The sequence below is a fragment of the Haemaphysalis longicornis genome, unplaced genomic scaffold (assembly GCF_048455015.1).
Source record: "Haemaphysalis longicornis isolate Haplotype H1 unplaced genomic scaffold, Haemaphysalis longicornis Haplotype H1 scaffold_3, whole genome shotgun sequence".
Taxonomy (NCBI): Eukaryota; Metazoa; Arthropoda; class Arachnida; order Ixodida; family Ixodidae; genus Haemaphysalis; species Haemaphysalis longicornis.
In genome coordinates this window covers 136,522,923-136,546,034 of record NW_027526335.1, presented here as the reverse complement: position 1 = coordinate 136,546,034, position 23,112 = coordinate 136,522,923, and the positions used below count along the sequence as shown (strand labels likewise).

The 23,112-nt window shown below is 45.7% G+C and overlaps 1 protein-coding gene and 1 pseudogene across 1 annotated transcript; one reads left to right on the top strand and one right to left on the bottom strand.

Moving 5' to 3' along the window:
* Positions 1-1,431: 1,431 nt before the first annotated feature.
* On the bottom strand, positions 1,432-6,330 carry LOC144175442 (uncharacterized). The gene is made up of 5 exons (XM_077704515.1): positions 6,311-6,330; positions 6,038-6,245; positions 5,837-5,947; positions 4,954-5,099; positions 1,432-1,760 (listed from the first exon to the last, which is right to left on the bottom strand). The coding sequence occupies exons 1-5, from the start codon at positions 6,328-6,330 to the stop codon at positions 1,496-1,498; spliced, it is 750 nt and encodes a 249-aa protein (XP_077560641.1). The 3' UTR covers positions 1,432-1,495.
* LOC144173724 (uncharacterized) lies at positions 2,169-3,664 on the top strand (annotated as a pseudogene).
* Positions 6,331-23,112: the final 16,782 nt, after the last annotated feature.

Below are 23,112 nucleotides of genomic sequence, written 5' to 3'. Positions count from 1 at the left end.
GGCGCGCCGGAGCGATACTAGCAGCGCTGCGAGCGGCGGAGAACCGCCCTAGATTGCCGCACGCGCACCGAGCTGCCGTGCGGCCGCTGCTGGTTTTCAATGGCGACTAACACGTTGGCATTCTATTGCGGCTTCCTTCCTCTCGAAAGCTGTGAGCTATTTTTTAGGGAGGCGACCCTGAAGAAAGGGAAGCTACTCGTGAAACATGTGTTCGCGGTGGAGGAGTTAATACAAGCAGACGAGCATCAGCTGAACGCCAAGTGCGTTTCACAAGTGCAAGACAACGTCGTCTACGATGTGCGTCTGAAGGTAAACGCTCTTTCTCATTTTTGTGTTCTTTCTACCGCTCTTGTCGAATGTATTCGCGCTCAGAGGCTAAGTACACAAAGGTGGTGATACTAAATTGACTTTTCGCGTGCAGACCTGCGCTCACACACGGTCCGTAGCCTCCGGGACGTGCTCTTGCAAGGCGGGAATAACCGGCCGCTGTAAGCATGCCGCGGCTGTGTGCGCCTACGTGAATGAGGCAACTGACAATACCTGCACAAGCAGACCCCAGCAGTGGGGAAAACCGTCGAAAAAACCCAAGCGGGACGTGAACAAGACCATCGCGGACCTGTTCCCAGGTATTTCGATTAGGAATGCATTCGCTCGATTCCTCTTTTCACCGTGGTTTCGTGATTGATTGATTATGACGTTTAACGCGCCGACGCTACACAGACGACGAGGCCCGCCGTAGTGCAGGGTTCCGGATTAATTTTGACCACCTGAGGGTCTTTAACGTGTGCCGAAATCTCGAACACACGGGCGTTTTTGCTTTTCGCCTGCGTCATAAAAGCGGCCGCCGCGGCAGGGCACCGAACCCGCTTTCTTGACATACCCTGGTTTCGTGAACTTGAAAACTTATCCTCCTCATATATCTACTGTTAAACCGAGTGAAAGCTGATTAGTTTCATGCTAGCAGTGTTGCATTCTTCGTGAAAGTAACGCCGAAATCGCAATTTCTATGCAGTTGCAAAGGGCTGAAAAAAAATACCGTCTCGAAGTCTTTCTTTTTACTCTCCATACAGAGCTATCTGAATGTTTCTAGAGCATCTCTACACAAAGGATGTGTGTAAAACCTTCTTCTTCCTCCAAAAGTTACAGGGATAAATCAGTTTAAGTAAAAGTTCCAGTTATTCAACTAGGTGATTCAGAAATTCTCATGCCCGTATAGCCGCTTAAAACGTAATAAAGCTCGGTCAGTGCGAAGTATATTAAAAAAACTAGGATAGAGCTAATAGTGTAAGTTAGTCTTTAATGACCACTGTTAACCTGACCGGAATTCTTTCTTCTAGCTGGACCCCTCACGTGTGCCAAGGACACAAGGCCAGAGTCACCCACCGATGTCATGGCAAGCTATGAAGATTTATTTTGCCCACTGAACAGTGTTCTAAAGGCCATGAAGATGACAGAGGTAGAGCGAGAGGCCAAGATAGTGGTGGAAAGTCTGGTGTCAACGGTCTCCGCCAACATTGAAAGGGAGCATCTGGCGGCCCTTCTTGGAAATATGAGTGCTGACAGGACACTGTTTCACCATATGCATACTGTGTACGACCTCAACACTCAAACAACGCAGCAAGTAATCACAGACTTCATGGGTGGTCTGTCCTGCGAGGCCAGGATCATTTATTCTACAGAGGTGTGCTTGGCTGATGAAGTCGTCGACCTCGCAACGGCAACCCGTGGCCAGTCCAGCAATGTTCGGCAAGTTGGGAGACCTGTTTACAATGGAGAAAAGTTTTATTACATTCTAGAGAAGGGTGTTGAGGTCCACATAAAACTGAAGTTTACAAACCTCCCCAAGTCACAATTAATTCATCAGATAATATTGACCATAAGTATACCTTTGGGCTTACGATTTTCTGGCAGTTTTCAATTAAAGGGTTAGATACAACCAGCACCGGAGTCGCCACTTTGACGATTACAGAATTGCTTCTGGTGGTGTACAAAGGTATCAATTAAACTTTTTGTTGAATGCAATCACAGGGGTTACAGAGTGCAGTATGAAGGTTGCTTGACCTTTCCAGGATAAGACTACCAAAATTTATGTTAGGAAATATTGCTGCATACTAACCCATTTCATCACGGCAACTGTTTCGGCTGTGAAGAAAAAAAGTTCCTCTACAATGCAGAACTTCATTGCGTTTGCACCTCTATTGACCGACATGTGCAGCACAATTATTTTATTTACATCGGTAGTTTTCGTTTCAACAATCTTTCTTGTCTCTGTACAGATGGCATGAAGCGCGAAAGTATTGCCTCACGAGCTCAAGCTGCCATCATATCCGCACCAGGAGAAAGCTACCCGAAGCCTTGGCGAAGCAGATGGCCTGCAAAACACCTTTCTCAACTCCGGCAACTCGATATGGTAAGAAGTTTGCTAATGTCCAAACCTTGAAGTTGATCCGGCGCAATTAATTAGTCACATACAGGTGGGAGAAGGTCCCTTGCCATGAATAATGTTTTATTGGTCATTTTTTTGTGCGTTACATTGTTAATATTTATGTTGATTGATTGCATGTAGGTCTCCAAAATGAACCAAAGGCACGAAAGGCACTGGAGCAGAAACTTCAGACTCCCATTCTTGAGGTATGTGTGCCGCAAATCCTGAAGACCCTTTTATGACCGCATGCCAGCGAGACTTGAACCCTTCTTGAAAGAGCTTGTGCCTGTGCGCGTTAGATCTAAACAAACACAGCACCTTGCAGCTGCTCACCTTAAGATACATTCTCGCACGGCAAAGAAAAATATTTTTTCGGCAGCTCGGGCTCTGTCGTGACATCTGTATGAAATGGGCATTTTGGTATTGACCTGCATAAATGTAATTGGATCTTGTCACATAAAATGATGACAGCTTCTCGTCGTCTACCCTCCATTTGTATTTTAGGATGGAAGGCTTGTCACTCAATCTAGTAATCTGCTGACTTGGGCAAAGTTCCTCACATGCCAATAAAATGAATATAAGGTTGAAATCTGGCAAAAAGTAATCAGGCCGCCTCTGCGGTCTGATGATACAGATACATTGAATTCTGTGAAGTAAAGGCAACTGTAGCCCTGACTGTATTATTATTTGTGGACATGTTGTAACACAATTTTAAATGCTTCAAACGTTTGTCTTCGGCAGAAAATATCGTCCAGGGTCTAGCAACTTCGGGTTCTGACAGAGCTGCTTAGCAGTTTGAAATAAATATTTCCCGTCATTAGCCCAAATTGACACATTTTTCAGACTGGACTTGTCGTGCTGCCGGAGCAACCATGGCTCGCTTGCAGCCCCGATGGGCTCATGCGGTACCAGGGAAACACGGTGCTCGTGGAAATCAAGTGTCCAGCCAAGTGTGAGAAGGTACCCATCATCGACAAGGAGGGAAAGACGATCTTGGAGTTCTGCGATTGTCAGGCTGGCACGCTGACCCTCAAGAAATCCCACAGCTTCTACACTCAACTATAGCTCCAGCTTTGCATCATGAACCTGAGTCAAGCAGTGTTTTATGCTTGGAGCCCCGTGCAGGATGACAAGTTTCTTTTTGTAGACAGAGACATGAATTTCCTTTGAGAGGTTGTTCCGAAACTAGAATTCTTTTATTTCACTTATCTACTTGAGGAACTCTCTAAGACAACTTAAACGAAAGTTTTTGCCTTGTGAGCAAAAATTGACATGTCTCTCATTTGTTTGGGTTTTAAAAACACATCTTTTATACCACCAAGTGATGCTGGTATGTGGTCGAGAAAGTACAATTAAATGTCAGTAATGTTTTAGGACCTGGTGGCTGTCACTCTGCACTAAGCAGCAGTCGGTACTGCTGGAATTAATTTTTTACAGACCAAAGAACAGGACATTTCTTTTCAAAATAAGTGCGCTCGAAAAAGCTTTATTTCCATTTGTGATTGTTTTCCACACTGCTCATACCAAAGTGTAAATTAAATATTGTCCACACATTTCACGAATGTTGAAAAATTGTGTGTCGTGCCTTAGACATTTTTAGCTTCAGTGACTGGTTGCTGACCGAACTTTTTCCGAATTATAAATTTGAAAGAATAATGATCAACGACGGCATAACACGTTTGCCAATGCTGATGTTGCGAGATGCTTTATGCTGTTGTTCCGTTGCGTAAATTTAAGCGTTTAGCAAACACCTTCTCCGCATTCTTTACAGCTTTATAATTGGGCTCTGCATGTTCACCAGAGCACTGCAAACCTGTACGCCTTTCTCCATCTGTGGAATTAAAGTAAGTGGCACACGGTTTGTCAACACATTGTGCAGTTTCAACCTCTGAATGGCTCTCTCCACGTGAATGCGCACCTGGGCGATGGTTTAAGTAGTCTCCATGTCTTCCCTGGAAAGCTGACCTCCCCCGACATTGAAAGGTGGCATCACTAAGACAACGCCCTCGTCTGCCATGGTGGTTTTTATCGCAGGAAACCCCTTATCGCAGAGCACCAAATCACCCGGTTCGATAAGCGAAAGAAATCCCGAATCTCGAGTAATGAAACAGTCTGAATGTCTCCCGCCATAAGCTTTCGAAATGAACGACACCATGTCATTGGGAAGGATTGCTATAAGGAACTTCAAAGTGTACGACCCCTTGTAGTGCGAGTAGAGGTAATGTTGTGCTTCGGAATCCATAGGCGTTTCTGTCCGGATTTCAGTGCAGTCAATGATGAACGTGCACTTAAGGTAATGCTGAACAAAGCATTCTGGGAGAGTGTCCTTGATAGCACACCGCGGGGGAGCAAACACCCACTTCCTCAGCTTTACGCTCAGGCAATCTAGTGTAACCCTGAACACCCGTGAGGCAGTGGATTTACTTATGCCGAAAATGGCACCCAGTGCCGTTAAGCTTACACCTAACTTAAGTTTCATCAAAAAGAGAACCAATCTGTCCTCTTTTGTCACATCTGACGACCGGTACCGTTGCTCGGGCATAAGGTTGAGCAGGATGCTGAAGACTGTCATTGTAACACTGCAGAGGTCCTGAAGTGCTTGCTCAGATGATTTCACGGACTCGTATCCGAGGAAGCCGCACCTCCTTGCCCATGTCTTTTCAGGATGGGTGACCTAGAATAACATCGACCATTTATAAATATTCAAGAAAGGAAAGAAAACTTTCCAATAAATGTCTGCTACGAGGCTTCATTTTTGTGTTTAGCTTCATCAGCTTTGCCTTTGTATTCGTCGAATGCCACTAAAAGGATGGGCAATGTGTAATGTTTGTTATTACCTAGTGACTTAAGATAGAAATGGTTATAGCACAGTCGTCAATGAACATGTCAAAGAACAGTTGACATCATTCAGCTAGCCCACTGCGCGGATATTGACCTTGCATGCAAATCTAAAGTTACGGGAATAGCTCATTCCAGCACCTTGCTTCCGTAAGCAAGATATGGCAACGGATACTTTGTGCAGCCGTACTCAATGACAGAAGTTACTATAACCCACTCAACGAGGATTATCTGCAGCATTTAATCAACTGCTCTCAGTGCAGCCCTCGGTGCCATGGCTGAATTTTAAAAAGTAGAACTTGCAGGCTCAAATTTTATACTAATTCCAACGACAAATCTGGTTCGTCGGGCAGTAGTTTGGGCAGTAGTACTTCAGGACCAACTGCGGATACAAATTCAAATGCTTGGGATGAGTGCAGCTCCGTTCCGAAGTTTACAGGGGTGAAAGGTAAGTTAAGTGCGTACAAATTTATTATTTTAACAGGTGAGCAATTTAATTGCAGATTTATTTTTTTTAATTACTCCACCGAAGGAGTTGAAAGTATGTTGCTTTGAGTGCAAAAAAAAAATCACCTTGTCTGCTTGAGCAACGTGAGTGACTTGTGTGGACCCATGGGTTCCATCGGTTGCAGACAGCATGAGCTGCAAAGGACCCTTGCAGCACACAGGATCTGTCTGCGTTTCCTGTGTAGTTCGAGGAAAAACAATTATACATGGTGAGCTACATGCCACCGGTCACATAGCCTGCGATCTGCACGTTGTAAGACAACTAACCGCGACGCAAGTCAATGTAAACTGCTGAGCGTTGACTTCCACCTCCGTCAAGATCAGCGAGCCCTGCTCCAAGGCTTTTGATTGCGCATCCGCTTCTGGCGAGCAGTCGGCCTCCGACGCGTTCGACAGCGCGTCCACGGGTGAGGATTCCTCGGGCGGATGAAGCGACGTCAAATTTCTAGCAGCTGATCGATTCCGCTTTGCCCACCTGCGGTAAAAGCAGGGCGAGTATAAGTCAGTGCAAAATCTGGCTGATTCTACCCTTCATCTTACCTTTCGTGTCTCTGCCGCATACCCGCCGCTTTTTGTAAACATCCGGAAACAGAGTCGGCAGGTAGGCTGGGTTGGCCTGGCTCTCGCTCTTTGCATTGTTCACGAAGTGCCTGCTGCATATTCGTGTGTTTTTTGGGGGGAGCCACGGGGAGCCATCAGGGCTATTAGAAAGTAAGGTAATTTAGTGCAGTTCAGCTACTGAATGACAGGAAAAAGGCAGAGAAACGGTCTCTCACTTTTTCCGCCGCACAGCCCTAATCCAGGCTTCTCGGCGGTCTGTCTCGTACCACTTGCCGGGAAACGAATAGAACTTGACGATGGGCTCTTTCCCGTTCGTGTTTGCGACGCTGTTGTGGCACCTAACAACACAACAATATTGAGAGACCGGTCTTTTCATCTTAGGCGCGCTAGTTTCTATCACGGCGAAGCAGCAAGCAGCGTACTCCAAGCGAATCTGCGGAAGAGCGCACCCCGTGCGCGGCAATGAAATGGGAGCAAACGCCGCCAGGGGAGGAAACTGCGCTGCATGCGCGCGGCGAAACTGGAGCCGTACGCCCCTATTGGACCATGCCCCTCGCGAGGGGGATTTTTTTTATGACCTCACCAGTCGATTATTATTCACACGCCCAGCCGCTTAATCAGACACCCCCTTCTCCCAACGCACAGATCATGCGAATCGCGAATGCTGCCGTATCCGCAGCTAACCTGTTTGACGAGCCCAAAGTGGCACATGAAACTTAACCGCCAACCATATCTGCCTCCTAGGCTACTCATACGTTTTAAGAACTCAAACTGAAATGTACTCAGTACTCAAATAGTACTCAATCAAAGTATACTCGAAACTCAAAATGTAATCAAACTGAAAAGGTACTCAGTACCTAATGTACTCAAACTCAAAATGTACTCAAAACTCAAAATGTACTCAAACTAAAAATGTACTCAGTACCCAAAATGTACTAAATCTCAAAATGTACTAAACTGAAAATGTACTGAGTACTCAAAATGTACTCACAACTACAAATGTACTCAAACTCAAAATGTACTGAGTACTCAAAATGTACTCAAAGCTCAAAATGTACTGAAACTCAAAACGTACTCAGTACTCCAATTGTATTCATACTCAAAATGTACTCAGTACTCTAAATGTAGTCAAACTCCAAATGTACTCAAAACTTAAAAACTTCTCAACTCAAAATGTACTCAATACTCAAAACGTACTCAAAACTCCAAATGTACTCATACTCAAAATGTACTGTAAACTTAGAATGGACTCAGAAATAACTCGGCCTTAGGCGTACTCACACTCAGTCGCGCTCAAACTCACTCGCGCTCAAGCTTACTCAAGCTCAAACTCACCATGCTGCACTAGCCTCGCGCTCAATCAAACTGAAACGCACGTGTGAGTTTGAGTCCAAATGAGTCTGAGTGAGTGGACTCATGAGTGAGTCCGCCGACCTCTGGTTATATCTAATAGCCTTCCTGGATAATTACTCCTAGCCAGGAATGTGAGATTTGTAGCGGGGTGTACTGATGCAGCAGGCAATGCACATTCGTGAATTGGCTGTGAGCAAACACTCTGGCGTTGGCATCTGTGATACTCTGGATGGGAATGCTGACATCGCCGAATAATAAAACTGGGGCAAAACACTGTGTGCTTATCAATAGACCTGTAACCGGCATTTATGCATTAATGGCTACGTAAGATTTCGAACTGGTTATATTGACTTCGCAGCCGAATGGGATTGGGAATCTGCTTAACGTGTCTGGCGGTTTTTCCCATGGTCACTGGCACGTCAACAACAGGTAGGTGTATTGTTAGGCCTAAATTTCTTTCTAACGTTAGCTAATCGAAATGTTGATTTTTACGGCGTGTAGGCTTTTCATGAGGATGTTTCTTTCTTGTCAAGAGAGGCTGTATTTGAATATATTTTTCATAGAATTGCTACAAACGTATTGGGGTTACTTTCTCGTATTGATGTGCTTATACCGTGAACATGCAAAATTAAACTAGTTTTATTTGTACACTGCTTGAAACCACACTTGACGATGGACTGGACAATGTAAAGCGTACGTTGGGTGCCCGGATAAGCATGAAATGTACAGCTAAGAGTGCCATTAGAGCTAGATGAATTGCGCGCAGAATGAATGGTCAATATGCTTGTGAGCCTAAATCAATCATAAGTATCTCAAATTGCATGCGCGTATTTGAAGCCGTTGGTCAATTGGCGTATTCATGGGAGGTTGTGGCCATTACTACACCAGGATGGGCAATCCTGCTCTGGGGGAGGATTGGGTGACCGGCAATGGTCGCTGACATCATGCCAGACCCCAAGCCTCATTCTTCCATTCTACCAACACGCGGATTTTTTTAATAGGGTGGATATTGTGTGGCACCAGGATTCGAACCAAGGTCCTTATGCAAGCGAAGCGGATGCTCTAGCTCTATGCCAAGGTAACAGCTTACATAATTTCTTCTATCTTAGACTTCAGTCAACCTAAAGAACAAGCAGGGTTTCGTAACGGCTATTCAACAATGAACCATATTCACATGATCAATCAGGTTATAGAGAACTGCGCGGAATATACTCAATTTCTATATATTGTTACGTGGCGGCAGGACGAATGACAGGAACAATGGTTGAATGTGAAGCGATATAATTACATGATGGCATCCATCACAGCACCAAGCAAAGCTACGCACCACGCACACAACTTCGTCTTCTTCGCCTTCCCTTCGTGACATGGCCCCTCGTCGATGCGTCAAAAGTCCGGGTCGAGGGCGCAGAGGATGGGCGAATACGCGAAAGGAAAAATGAGATTATTATAAACATTGAGGAAGTCTATGCCGCCACGCATGAAGGGGATAAGCTCAATGCACCCCGACCCACAAACAGTGATTCCCGCCAATGCAGCTGAAACGCCGAAGGCCCTTGGAGATGCGCCGGTGTACTGGGTGGGGGAGCAGAATCTTCATCAGTTCTGGTCACGGCGGGTTACTTCTTGACTGGTCGCTGCGGCTCGTCGACGGGAGACACGGGGCTGGGGACATGGACGTGTCGACGAATCTCCGGGGTTGGGGCAAGCCGACGCAATCCAGAACCCCCAGGAAAACACATCAGGAGAAGAGGCGGCAATGCTAGAGTGTCGGTATGAGGATGTACACAGCACGGTCCACCAAAATGTTACGTCACGGAAGGACGAATGACAGGAACAATGGTTGAATGTGAAGCGATATATTTACATAATGGTGTCCATCACAGCACCAAGCAAAGACACGCACCACGCACGCAACCTCATCCTCTTCGTCTTCTTTTCGTGACAATATAGCCTAAAAAGACTATAAGAAAGCATTTCCCTCCATCAAAACCTTAGCTGTCATTCAGGCATTACGGAACCAGGGTGTAGACGGGCATTATGTAAGAATACTACGGGCTACCTACAATGTGTCCACAACTACCATCGTCCTCGTAAAGGAGAGCACTAAAATACCTATAAAGAAGGGAGTAGTACAAGACTCAATCTCTCCAATGTTATTCATAGCATGTTTACAAGAAGACTTCGGAACATTGAATTGGGAGCAGGTGGCAGTAAGGTTTAATCGAGAATGCCTCAATAATTTCAGATTTGATGATCACGGCTCCTTGTTAAGTAACTCGGGGGCGAATTGCAAACCATGTTTACCGCACTGGTCAAACCGAGCAGAAACGTGGGCCTCAAAAGATATATGCAAAAAACTAAAGTCATGGTCAATAACCTCGGGAGAGCACAGCGGTTTGAGATAGGTGGCGAGGCAGTGGAGTGTTAGGCGAATATATTGTCACGTAGCCAAAGGCAACGCAGTTGTCTTCAAAGAAAACACGTTTATTGGAACGAACTTGTGCTCCCCTAACAACTCAAGAATACACTGTCTGCGAGACAACCGTCAAGAAAATGACGTGCGTAGGTGAGCGTCGAGAGTCGAATACCCCGGCGTCTCCTCTGCAGGCTTTTTATCTTTCGGCGCGCGTGGTTTTCGAACCGTCAATTCACATGTAGAACACTGTGGATTCAAGAAGATTATTCTAGGCTATTCAAGTTAGTTCAGAACGCTCTCCCTATCAGAAGAGATAACACATGCGGCAGAGAATGGTACACGCGCTTCCCTTGGCACAGAGATAACACAGACTGGCGCAGCCGGGCAGTAAAAGCAAAACATAAATAAACAAGCCCAATGCACGGTTTGCGCCAATATCTTCTTAGGCCAAGGTGTGACCCCCGATCCCAACCATGAGTCAGAGCTAATCAGAAGGATAAGAATGCGGTGCACTGATTTCGGCAGGCATTCTTATATAATGAATGGCAGCCTACCATTGTCCCTTAAAAAGAAAGTGTATGACATCGGCACCTTACCGGTACTCACCTACAGGGCAGAAACTTAGATAGTCACTAAAAAGTTCAACTTAAATTGAGGACGACTCAGCGCGCAATGGAACGGAAGTTTTCTATGTAACATTAAGGGAAAAGAAGAGAGTGTAGTGGGTCAGTGAACAAAAGCGTGTTAAGGACATATTAGTAGAAATTAAGAAGAAATGGACGTGGGCAGGTCATGTATTGCGAAGGCAAGATAAGCGTTGGTGATTAACGGTAACAGAGGCGATCCCTAGAGAAGGCAACCATGGCAGGGGGCAGCAGAAAGTTAGATAGAAAGAAGAGATCAAAACGTTTGTGGGGATACATTGGTCGCAGTTAGCAGAGCACCGCGATAATTGGAGATTAATGTGAGAGGCCTTGCCCAGCAGTGGGCGGAGATAAGCTGGTTATGATGATGATGATGTACTTGAAGCAGGTATGATGTGTTATAACAAGCACTGTCAACAAAGACCCCAAAATATTTTATAAACTGTTTTCGACGGCGTCCTAGGAACATCAAAAATGAGTGACCACGAAAATGAACAAGAGTGAGCATATTTAGCTCCAGTTGTACTTTAGACAGCCCGATTTTCTTGTCGTGATTTTTGAACTGGAGCAAATTATAATGAAGTCAGCAACAATATTGAGCTTTTTCAATAGAAAATAGAAGGGAGAGAAGACGAAGGCTATGATATAGGTCAAGGAAGGCAGGTTCGGCTCGTTGCGCTAAAACACTTTCAAATCGGCAAAAAGGGACTTCGAATGAATACACGCCAACAAAGGACAGCGAAAGTTTCCACAGAAATAGGGGAATTAAAAAACTAAAATGACATTTTTTTGGTGAATAAAACCAGGCGTCCGCAATGCTTGGCGTATAGTGCGTGGAGTATTACATGTGGTCGGAGAAACAGTTGTGGCCGTACTGCACAGAGATTCATTCCTTGCCCATCCTGCCGGTCCTAATGTTCGATTTGTTGGTGCTGAGAAATTCTGTTTGCTTTTTTTACCATGTATTCTGCCACAGTCTTCCCTTCTTCTCAAATAAGCAGCCTTCGAAGCTGCCCACCAACCGAAAGATATGTGCGCTTTTGCCAAGGGATTGGGCCATAGACTCCAAAAAGCTTGCGGACACTTTTTGTTTTCATCGGACTCCCGAAGATGCATATAGCGGCGGCTTGTCATTTTCTGGATAGCGGTTCTGCGAGTATTTGCGAAACAATTTATAACGACGATTATCGTTTAAGGAGGAATGCCCATTTGGCCCAACGAGCGCAAAAAGTGGCGTCTGGCGTCCGTAACCGAAAAAGGACCGCTTCGGAGGCCCGTTCTCTTGCAAGACGTGTTTCATGGCATTGGCCTAATTGAGCGGAAGAGTTGGCGTCCGGAATCGGCACCCCTAATAGAACAACTGTCAATTCATGAGGTATTTCACTGAACGAGCCTCAAAACTCGTTTCACCTCGCAGAGTGGCTGTGAATCTCTCCCAGTTGATGAGGAACTTTCCCCCTAGGAACGCCGTCTTAAGCTTATAACTTTTGTTCAGCTTGACTGCCTTTCGGAGTGACATTTTAGCCAGTGGCTTTACGCCTAAGCCCACGCACGTTATCGGTTGCCCATTTATGTGAGGGCGAGGGGGGATAGGCGTGAAAGAAAAAGCTGGGCATGTGCTCACTGCTAGGCTCCAGGCCCTTACCGATGACATGCCGGTTGTACTGGTTTGAGATTTAAACATCGACGTCTCACTGCTTAATGGGACATGTCTGCTGTCCTCAATAGTTGAACATTTTAGATTGGCGTGTTACACAGACCGCAAGGAGCCTGCGACACTAGGTGGAAGAGGACAACCAGATGTTGTCCCACAGCATAAAGCTCGGGTCTCTACAAGTTTTATTCAGGTAATTGGCTAGGAAGTATGCACAATCCCAAACTACAAAGCAGCGTATTTTCTTTCGTGCAATTCTTCAACTGCGTCCAGCTTCACTGGTTATTTTTTTTCACACAGAGCAAGAGAACAGAGCAAGCGAGTGTTATATTCAATCACCGATGTGTCGTCTTAACCACAGAAGGGCGATTCTGCTGCTTGCCTTTTATGCTAACCTGCGCAGTTTTTGTAAAGAATAAAGAAATAGCAGAATGGTGGCAAACGTCGCGACTATCCAGGTGCATAGCGCCAGAGGAATTCTAGAGACACTGGTTTACAGCTAACACTTAATACGAGGGCCCCGTGCATTCACCAAGTCTCTGCAAAACGGGTGTTCTATAACAGTGTAAACAGATGCCGCAAGTACAAAACTGGAGGCCTCCTTCAGCTTAACGCACTAGCAACCACATAAAAGTGAGCCGCAGGAGCCTCTTTCTGTTATTTTGTTTCTGCTTCTAGAGTACCGATGAATATTTCGCGCTAGGATAGAAAAAGAAATATGAAACACTGCGAGAAAAGGGCCACTAAGAACAACAAGTAGAATAATAAATAATGATGTTACCGCGGGAGGAAATTTGTCGTTTACGAACAGGAAATGAACACACTCAAGAGGAAAAGGGTTCACAGTGAACGCAGTAACAAAAAAAATCCAGGGGCATTCAGATAAGCAATATTAGAATGCACAATGACCCTCCTTGCCAAGTTTAAAGGTGAAGGAGTGGTAGCATTGCATCACAAACAAAAGTAGTCCGCATATAAACGATGAACAAAAAAAGTATCAGGAAGCACATAAAGAAAGGACTGTTTCGTTTTGTCATGTGCTTTCTTTCATGTATATCAAGGGAGTTTGATCGGCGCATAGAGTAGACAAAAAGCGAAGAAAATTTACACGTAGAAAAAGACGCAGTTCCCTGGCAAACGGTTGTTTCATTGGTTGAACTAGTGTTTTCGCAGTGCTGCCTCTGTACAGGTGGCAGATGTAACTCCATTCCTGGTTTCTTATTCCGAGATTCCAGTTGACTTATATAACGCTCAACCCTGCACGCTCAGACACGATTGCTTTCAGGAATACAGCACTTTCTTACGTTTGCATTAGTTGTGGATCTATGCCGCATGAGGAGAGATTTTCCGCGTCGCGGAGTGTTGATGGGTCAACAAGGCAATAGAATAGTTAAAAAAACGGAGGGAAAAGAACTCTAGGAGAGAGGTACATTCCGGAAAGGAGAGAGCTACCTTCGTAACTGTGCCGACGTTGCCACGTGGACGTCGACGCCGAGCGCGGCGTGCCACCTTTGCATGCTCAGTCCTGAAGAGTACGGTGACCCGTGCCACCACTTGCACGCGCCGTAAAATGGAGTGCAGGCAGTGCAGGGCAGACAAACCGGAGCCCGAAGCAAGGTGTGCGCGTCATTCCTAGTCGCATGTTCGGGAGGCTGAGAGAAGACGTGCGCACGCAGTCTTGAAGGACTGAGAATCGATTTTGCCAATGGTAATGATATTTATCCCAAATGAAAGGGCATCAGCTAAAGCACCTCAACCCGAAGTGGGTTTGCTGGCGGCGCCCTAGAACGTTTGAATTCGGAATTTCTTTATATGCCATCCTTGCGTAGCCTGTCAAAAGGAATGCTGGCCACCATGACACTATGCCGTCCAACAACGCACTTTTAACCTTCTTTTAAGAGGTATTTACCACATTGTCCCTTACGAAACCAACAATAATATGCAACCTTTCCTATTACTCTATGCGGTTTTTTTGGTCACGCGTTGAAACCGACCGAGTTGTTTGGAGGACACGTGCAGTAGTGCCCAGTTTAGACACTACGTTGCACCTCCTTTCAGACTTCAGAAACGCTAGTAGAAGGTTAAAATTACTTCCGACTGTGCATTAAGAAGTTTCTTGCGGTCACGCCTGTATATAAAACGCTGGGTTTCATATGAGCACGACGACATGCGCTGCAAAAAAAAATTGTTGTCTGTCCCTTTAGGTCCTGCTCGATTAACCAGCCCACAGTTAATGTTTAACGAATTTTTGTCCTGCTGGAACAGTCACTCTACAGCCACATCATAGAATTTGGTCGTTCCTATACACTGTTTCTTTTAAAGAGAAACTGAACAGTAACTAACGAAGCTTACCCGATAAAGTAGAGAGGTTTAAACCATGTAAACTGTAACAATTTCCAAGGTACCGCCAGATGTGGCCAATAAAGCAAAGTGGTGTTGTTGTTGGCGCGATAGTGAACGCCACTTACGCTTTCTCGCTCAATAACCAGAATACAGAAGCGGTTTATAGCCCATGCGGTCACAGTATTTTGACGGAAGCCCGTTGTTACGACCTCAATTGGTTGCACTAGAAGCATCATAAAAAAATTGGCTTAAAGCCAAGCTTTCATCCCACCCACAAAAGTTTTAAAGCAAAAATTTTAAAGGAAAGCTTTAAACGACACTGACAGCAACTGCCCATGCGACGTCACTTGAATTCACACACGTGGCTGTACAAAGAGTGAAATCATAGATTCTGCCACCCGTTACCTGGATTTCGCTGGGGTAGCGTCACTAACGATGCAGCAGCGTCGGCCACAGCCGGGCTAGAGCGGCGGACGCCGCCTCTGTAGCCCGGACATCAGTCGGGAGAAAGAAAGCTGAGGGGAGCATGTCTCGATAAGTGAGACAGCGGACCCTAGCCATTCTGATGGGTTAGTTTGAGGCTACACCACCGCGTGATACAGGCGCAGACACCGAAATAATTCGGCATGTGAGCTTAGTGACTCCAATTTAAACCTATTTAAACTGGTTACTTTAGTAAGTTTGCGAATTGCGAGAAAGGTGAGGGAACTTTTATAATCGCTATTTATCAGAACCAGATGCTACTTTCCCCTTTTAAATACCTCTTAAAACACAACCGAATTGGTGAATAGCAATTGCTACCGGTAGAATTTCTCTAGTGGCCAGATGTCTGTATGTGGTTTGTACATTTCGTTTTCCCACCCTGCAAACCAATCCTTAACGTATCTTTGCCACACGGCCACATAACTTTGTCGGGTGCGGGTCACCGTGGAGACGCTGTCGAGCACGTTAATCAAGCCGAGCGAAGACACCACGCAATTGACGCGAAGCTGCACCAAAACAGGCCCAAAACAACCGTCGGTAAAGGATACGACAAAACCCATGACAAAGCTGTACTTCTGACGCCGCCGCCGGCGAGCAGGCACTTCCGCGCGGGGAAAGCTGGGTAAATTCGCGTCGCAACGCCATGTCTTGTAGGCTCAGTGAGTAGTAGGCTCCGTGAGTGAAAACCTCGGCCCCGCTCCGTTTCCCTGCCACCGCCTACGACGCGTTGGGAGTTTGAGGTCTCGCACGCCACGAAAGAACCGTTGTCTGGTAGAGCTAGAAAGCTTTACTTTAAAATGCTAAACGTCTTGGCAGTCATCCTGCACCGGAAATCGAGCAACCGCATCAGGGTTTTGGTGTATAGTCTGGCGTGGAGATGTAAGCCTTCGCCGATGACCGTGCATTGATTTCATTATTGCCCCGTCAAATCAGAATTTTCCCCTTTTGGGCATCCGATACAGTCGTGCTCCTCCGAAGGGCGGAAGGTTCCTTCCATTTTCCAAGAGTGGTAACGGCAATAGCAGGGAGGCATGGCGCGCCTCTTAATTTATCCCTTCTTGTATATTGTTAGCAAATTTTTGCTTTCGCTCAGCGATAAACATTGTACGAGGACGACGAGAAGCAACACCGCCTACAACAGAAGCGAGAAGGCGATAAATATTCAGTGCCAGAAAAATGTAGGAAATCTTGAGGTGATTCGCGAAGCGTTGAAATACGATGGACACACTCATGCGCCTCGACAGGCTTTCGCGAAAGGCTAGTTCGGAGTTTCGTGCTGCGTTTGTCAGACTGCCATTACGGCACAACGCCACGTGTACGCAAGATAGCCATTCCCAGACACTTTTAGTTGTGAAAGCGACATGGGAATTGAGTAAGTGGCATGGTGATTCTTCACACACAATGCTTATCATGTCAGACACAATCCGAGTAGTGGCTTGTGCAAGAACTTTAATTACACTGCGGCCGGAGCTTGTTCTACTGCTTCGCCTCTTGCTTTTTATTCTGAGTTTCCTGAGAAAGCTGCGCTGCAGAAATGCCTTTCAAAACTTTTTTTCTTCTACGTATAGCACTGAATATCGTTTGAAAGAAGTTCCACACTTTTCAGTTACCGTTTTTATTTCGGGTTTGAAATATGTTTCCGCAGTGCCGTGCACGAAAATACTGAAAACACCAAATTCGGTAGCAAGCAAACAAAACGCTCGTGTGAGAAGCAATGTGGGGAAAGGCAGCGGCGTCGGCTGCCTGTGCGAACTTTCGCTCGAACGGCGCAGAGATATTGCAAACCGAGAACGGTGGTCTTTAAAACGCTGCCTTTGATATCGCTCTTTTTAGAAAACGCTGGAATGAGAAGAGTTCAAGAGCTGTTCCCGCTTATTTCGGACGCACCTGCATATAAATAGACCGGGTGAATGAACGGCTAGAGTTATGGCTTCGCTTGGCCTGCGTCCCTAGATATTCAAGGTGAACGGTAGAAGCGTTCAAGATGAACGGTAGAAGCGGTTGCAAAAAATCTCATCTTCCGGCAGATATTTTGGTCACCATATAGGCTGCATGGCTTTTGACACTACATTAAACATTTTAATCAACGTAGAACGCCGCTGCTGTATCCCGAATCAAGGGAAAATATCCATGACCGTCATGCCACCCGACAGAAATAAAATGCCGGGTGCTCGAGTATACAAAACTCTTGTGGGATGTCGGTATTGCAGTAGTCTAAAGACATCGCTGCACGAGGAGCAATTTATTTGTGATTACTACGAGGATGCTTCGAAACAAACCGATTCGAGTAACGCTTATTGTAACAAGTGCAGTCGTAATGGAGAACCATGTGCATAACCCAACATGCGCAAGCTTTAGGTGTTGTTTCTGTGCATTTCTCCTGTGTGAGAACAAGGGCTCCTTAGCCTCCACATTCCTTTGAAAAGCGAGGCCTTCCATAGTGACAGGCGTTTGTCTGCGCATTTTTATCCGTTCTTTCTTAACTTTTTGGTCTTATTCCTTTCATATATGTGGTTCCGCGCTTGCTTCACCTCGGCAAGTTCTGGTTCTCTATATTCAATTTCATTTCACTTGTGTGGCCGTATTAGGGAGACCCCATACAGTCCCTAAGCCCAAGGAACAACGGCCCTACGAAGAGTGCCGGCAGGAAAAGAGACGAAAGCGGAATCGCAGGCGGGCAGCCAGCGCCAATAAAAATAACCAGGAAACAGACGAATGCATGCGGCAAGGTAAACATGGCAACCAACATCTAGGGGTGGAAAACCCGTCGCAAAGATTCCTGTACCATGCTGACAGATAAAAAAAATCTTTAATAGGGGTAACATTTGGTTCACAATGAACTTTTCGGAGAGGTATTTTGGGTGTGTGAGATCGGTTGTGGTGAGATCGGTTGTGGTTCGCGAACGGCTGGCCGGCGATCTATCGCATGCGGGATACTGCAAAGCGGACACGTGCACTGCAAAGGTTGTGGGATTCATTTCCGAACGCCGGAGACGTCGCAAATTTTCAAGTGGGCGGGACTTGTAAAAACACGACTCATAACGACGAATGAAGCTTGAACGATTCTAAACCATGAATGAAGATGGAGTGACAGCATTACACCCATTTTAATAGAATTAGGTTCCTTTTCGCTGCAACAAGGATATGGCCTTACAAATCCGTGCGTACCACGCCATTGCAGACTAGCTGGTAGCAGTTAGGCTGACGGGGGGGGGGGGGGTGAGATAGGTTTGCGCGGGCGCTTTTGTCTACCATTCCTCACCTCACCTCGGCGTGCTCTCTGCCACACATTGGAACAGAAAGTTTATCGACCGGATCTCTTGTTAACATTTTTATTATCGCCTCATTAAAAAGCGCACGCTTTCCTTCTCTCACTCGAACACATGAGAATTGCATAGAACTGGAAGAAAGAAAAAATGTGACTTTAAAATAATTCAAGATTGCAAATGCTTCTCGGCGTAAGACGGCATCGTGATTAACAGCAAGGACTCCGGGAAAATTGTATAGGAGAGAAATGAATTGTAAACAGAAAAATTCCGGTGAACATTTCAGGTTAGCAGAAGGGATTTTATTTGGATCCCCTTCTCAGTTAAAAAGACACACGACACTTCACTCGCAACTACACCAGCTGAACGTCATAGTACTGACTGAAAAAACAAAGATGACGAATGGCACTACTTTTCAAACTTCTCCGAGCAAAGAACCCAAAACCCAATGCGATTGCCTCCTGCAAGGGTTGAAGTTCTCTGACAAAGCCATTGAAGCCTTTTATGAAGTGTCGATAACTGTTGTGCCTTAAAAAAAATATACTCGAGAGCTTGGAAGAGGGATTTTATAATACCCCGGAATGTGTCCACTTTCCAGAATAAGGCGAGAAACAAGGTGTGAGTGTGAACCTAAGGAATAAATTGCAACAGGTAGATCTACGCTGGGGAAGCTGCGATCTTCGTGCAAAGTCGTACTCAAGTTCTGTGATGAAGCGGTGTCCACACGCGGCGCTTAGAAGATCACGCCAACTTTCCTCTCATTTAAGGGTGACAAGCGACCCGCTGCCTCACTTCCTTTGTCTTCGTCAAGGCCGAGTCGCGAACAAAGACCGCCCTATTTTGAATACCTCCTTTACCAATGAGTTCGCGCGGAGATTACGGCCAGTGTGTTCAAGGTTCCTCCACGTCCTCGGAGCGTCCTGGATGCCCTTCTGAATTGCCACGGAGATATCCGAGCTGGGATTGCTCTTGCAAATTACTCAATAATTGCGAGGGACCCAATTCGTGAGTTCCACAGTTGGGAGATTTTTTAAGTCGCTTGTAAGCTGAGGCCTGTTCAGTGCTTTGCAGAAATATTTGTGTCTTTCTTGCGACTGCACTATCATTGTGTCTTTCGATGCTCCCTTCTCATGCGGAAATTGCTGTGGTTAAGAGAAGAACGCGTATATCTAAAGGAGCCGTAAATTATTAACCTGCGTTCCAGTCCCGCGTCCCGCGACCGAAATCTTTTGAGCAGCTCTGGGAAAAAGTAAAGTTTGCCACCACCTGTGTTTTACACGCGTTCTGCTAGTATGCTAACACAACCTTTCAATACGCCTGAAAATGCTTTGGCGTGAAAATGTATAGAACTAAAATATTTTTCCAAACGTTTTTCTACTAGAAAACTTTCTCTACCTTTGCATTCCCGTTTTGAATTCGCACGACTGACTGAAACAAGTCGGCCTTCTCTCAGATAGAAAATATTTTAGGCCGACACTTTACACTAGTAAATGGTGGTATTGTAAGTGTCATGCATAGCTGAACTGTCTTCGTCGCACTCTGATTACAGGCGACCCAGCGGAGTTCACCGGATTTGTGCGGCTTAAACGAGCCCAACACCTTTGTTGGCACACAGCGATCCGGGAGCGCCAGAGAGGAACTGATTCTTTTGTTGCCTGAGAAATATATGAGACATGTTGGTCAAATTCCCTCATCGATCCGCGTCTCTATGTGAAAGGACTAGCCAAAGCACACAATAAGAGTGCAGGAAAATTGACTTAGCCAAGGAGATGTCTGTTGATGCTCATCTCATGTTTCTCTTCCCATGGCTTCTTTAACCTCCCTCCCTAGACGTCGAGTGGTCTTCCTGCTTGGGCCATGTTCGTCCTACAGCGCCGGTAAACGCAAAAACGGAAAGAAACGATTTGCACAGCAAGCTCACAGCTCGTCCGCCGGAGCACGCCAAACTGCAGATTAGCGGTCGCAAGAGGAATCCCTATTGCACCCGTTGCAAATTGTGGCCAGGTGACGGCGGTTATGTTGAAGCATCTTTTGGCGTGTCTTGTCACCGTCCGTAAACGTAGGTAAAACGCAGGTATGACTTTCTTGCCAATTATTAAATTTGCGCCAACAATACTACAAGTGTTTATGTTTTGTGTGCGTCGTGATGGGCACCTACCTGCCCTATTCGGGCGAAAGATATTTTGTTTTGTTTTCGTTCTGCAGTTATCTTGCTTTTCTGTGAGTCCGCTTCTTAGACCTTGTTTTTCAGTTGTTTTTGAAGAAGCCTGGCCAAGGCGAATGTTTCATCAAGTACGCGGTAATTTTCGTTTATGCACATTCGCTTCGCATTGATTCTGGCCAGGACAACCTACGTGGTGAGAAATGTTTCCGCATTTTAACTGTGCCAATAGTGATAGTAGTTTCGAAACGACTGTCCTAAATTTTCTTGGCCTTCGTTATCGCTGGCACGCAAGACACGAAGGTGGCGCTAACGTTCTCTGCAGCGAGAAAAAGGTACATGACATGAAAGGGCGCAATTCGCCGAAGCCCACCTACTTTTTCAAATAAGGCTGCGCCTTAAAGCTGGGTTATTAAAAACACGAGGGTTTACAAACGAAAAGAGTCCTGAGGGAGAGATATGGTAGGACAGGCCACCTGCTAAGCAAAAGGAGAAATGTAATTTGCGAGAACTAACCTAGAAATGAGCAGTTTGTCAGGGTAACAATGGATAGCATTTGCTTTTGAGCCTGATAGTTGGGAACCAGAATTTTATTCGTCAACGCTTCGCGCATGCCGCGTTCACCCTGTTTTATGGTGTAATAATGCGTGAGAGTAAACGGCTATGAAAAGTAACGATAGACTCAACAGAATAATAAGTCAGCATGTTTATCTGCTTTCTGAAGGATACCTACAATGGGTGAACAACTACCATCGTCCTTCATAAGGATTTCACTAGAATACCTATAAAGAAGGGCGTTATACAAGCAGACACAATCTCTCCAATGTCATGCACAACATGTTTATCAGAGGTGTTTCCAGAACATTGAATTGGGAACGGTTGGACGTAAGGCGTAATGGAGAATACCTCAGTAACGTCAGATGTGCTGAAGACGTTGCCTTGATAAGTAAGGGGGGGGGGGGAATTGCAAAGCATGCTTACTGCACTGGATAAGCAGAGCACAACAGTGGGTGGGAAAATTAGTATGCAGAAAGCTAAAGTAACACACAATAACCTTGGGAGACCACAGCCGTTTGAGATAGGTGACGAGGCAGTGGAAGTGTTAAGCGGATTTATTTACTTAGGCCAAGTTGTGACCCACGATTTCAACCATGAGGCAGAGTTAACTAGAATGATAAGAATGGGGTGGAGTGCATTCGGCAGGCATTCTCAGATAATGAATGGAAACCTACCATTGTCCCTGAAGAAGAAAGTGTATGACAGCTCCACCTTACCAGTGCTCATGTACGAGGCACAAACTTGGAGGCTCCCTAAAAGAGTTCAACGTAAATTGAGGACGACTCAGCGAGCAATGGAACAGAAAATGATGGCGGTAATATTTAGGGACAAGAAGAGAGCGGAGTGGGTGGGGGAACAGACGCGTGTTAAGGACATATTAGTAGAAATTAAGAAGAAGAAATTGGTGTTGGCAGGGGATGTATTGAAAGGCAATATAACCCTTGGTCATTAGAGATAACCCAGTGGATCACTAGAGAAGGCAAGCGTGACAGGGGGGGGCAGGGACCGGCCGAAGGTTAGATGCGCACATGAGATCAAAAAGATTGTGGGGATAAATAGGCCATAGCTAGTACAGGACCAAAACAGTTGGAGATCTATGCGAGATGCGGTTGCCTTGCAGTGGGCGTAGATAGGCTGATGATAATGATGATTACGCTTCCTGCGCGTTGCAAGCAGTAAAGCCAGTCGAAGGCCAGTATGTCTCGTGTTTCAGTCCGGAAAGCTGCCGTAAGCTGCACATCGATAAACATTGCCAAATTATTACGGAGCAGGAAAGCAACTTGGAGATAGGGTGAGCACAAACACCACTTAAAGGAGTACTGACACTAAATTTCTCGCTTTCGGTTTTTATGCTGTAAAGAATACCTATTGGTCCAGTAATTACAAAAATCGATGCACATCGATAAACATTGTCAAATGATTACGAAGTAGAAATTCAACGTAGAGAGTGGGTGAGCACAAGCACCACTTAAGCACACGCCAGAAAAACAGCTCCAAATGTTTCTTCACCATCTAAGACATCAACGCCCCAACGAATTAGGCGTCCCGCCGAAGGGGAAAGTCCTCGATGCGCAGCAAATCGTGGCGTATTTTTTTTCGTCTTTGGAATATTAGTTTTCGTTTCCGAAAACACCAATTGGATTCGTACTAATGTAAAGATAAAACGTAAGACGTAAAAAATTAGTTCTTTATTTCGCGTAAATATGGCGTCACGCTAAAAACACAAAACATTTTCGGGGTCGGGGCATCGAAACAATGGGCAAAAATGTTTGCATACTTTGCGCTCGGAAGCTAAACAAGGGGTACGAGGGGTGAGTAATAAAATGGAATGGCTTAATTTTTTCCGCTGGGGAGGTTTAACGGTTTTCTTTTTTTTTGCCTCCATCCAAAAACGAGCCTC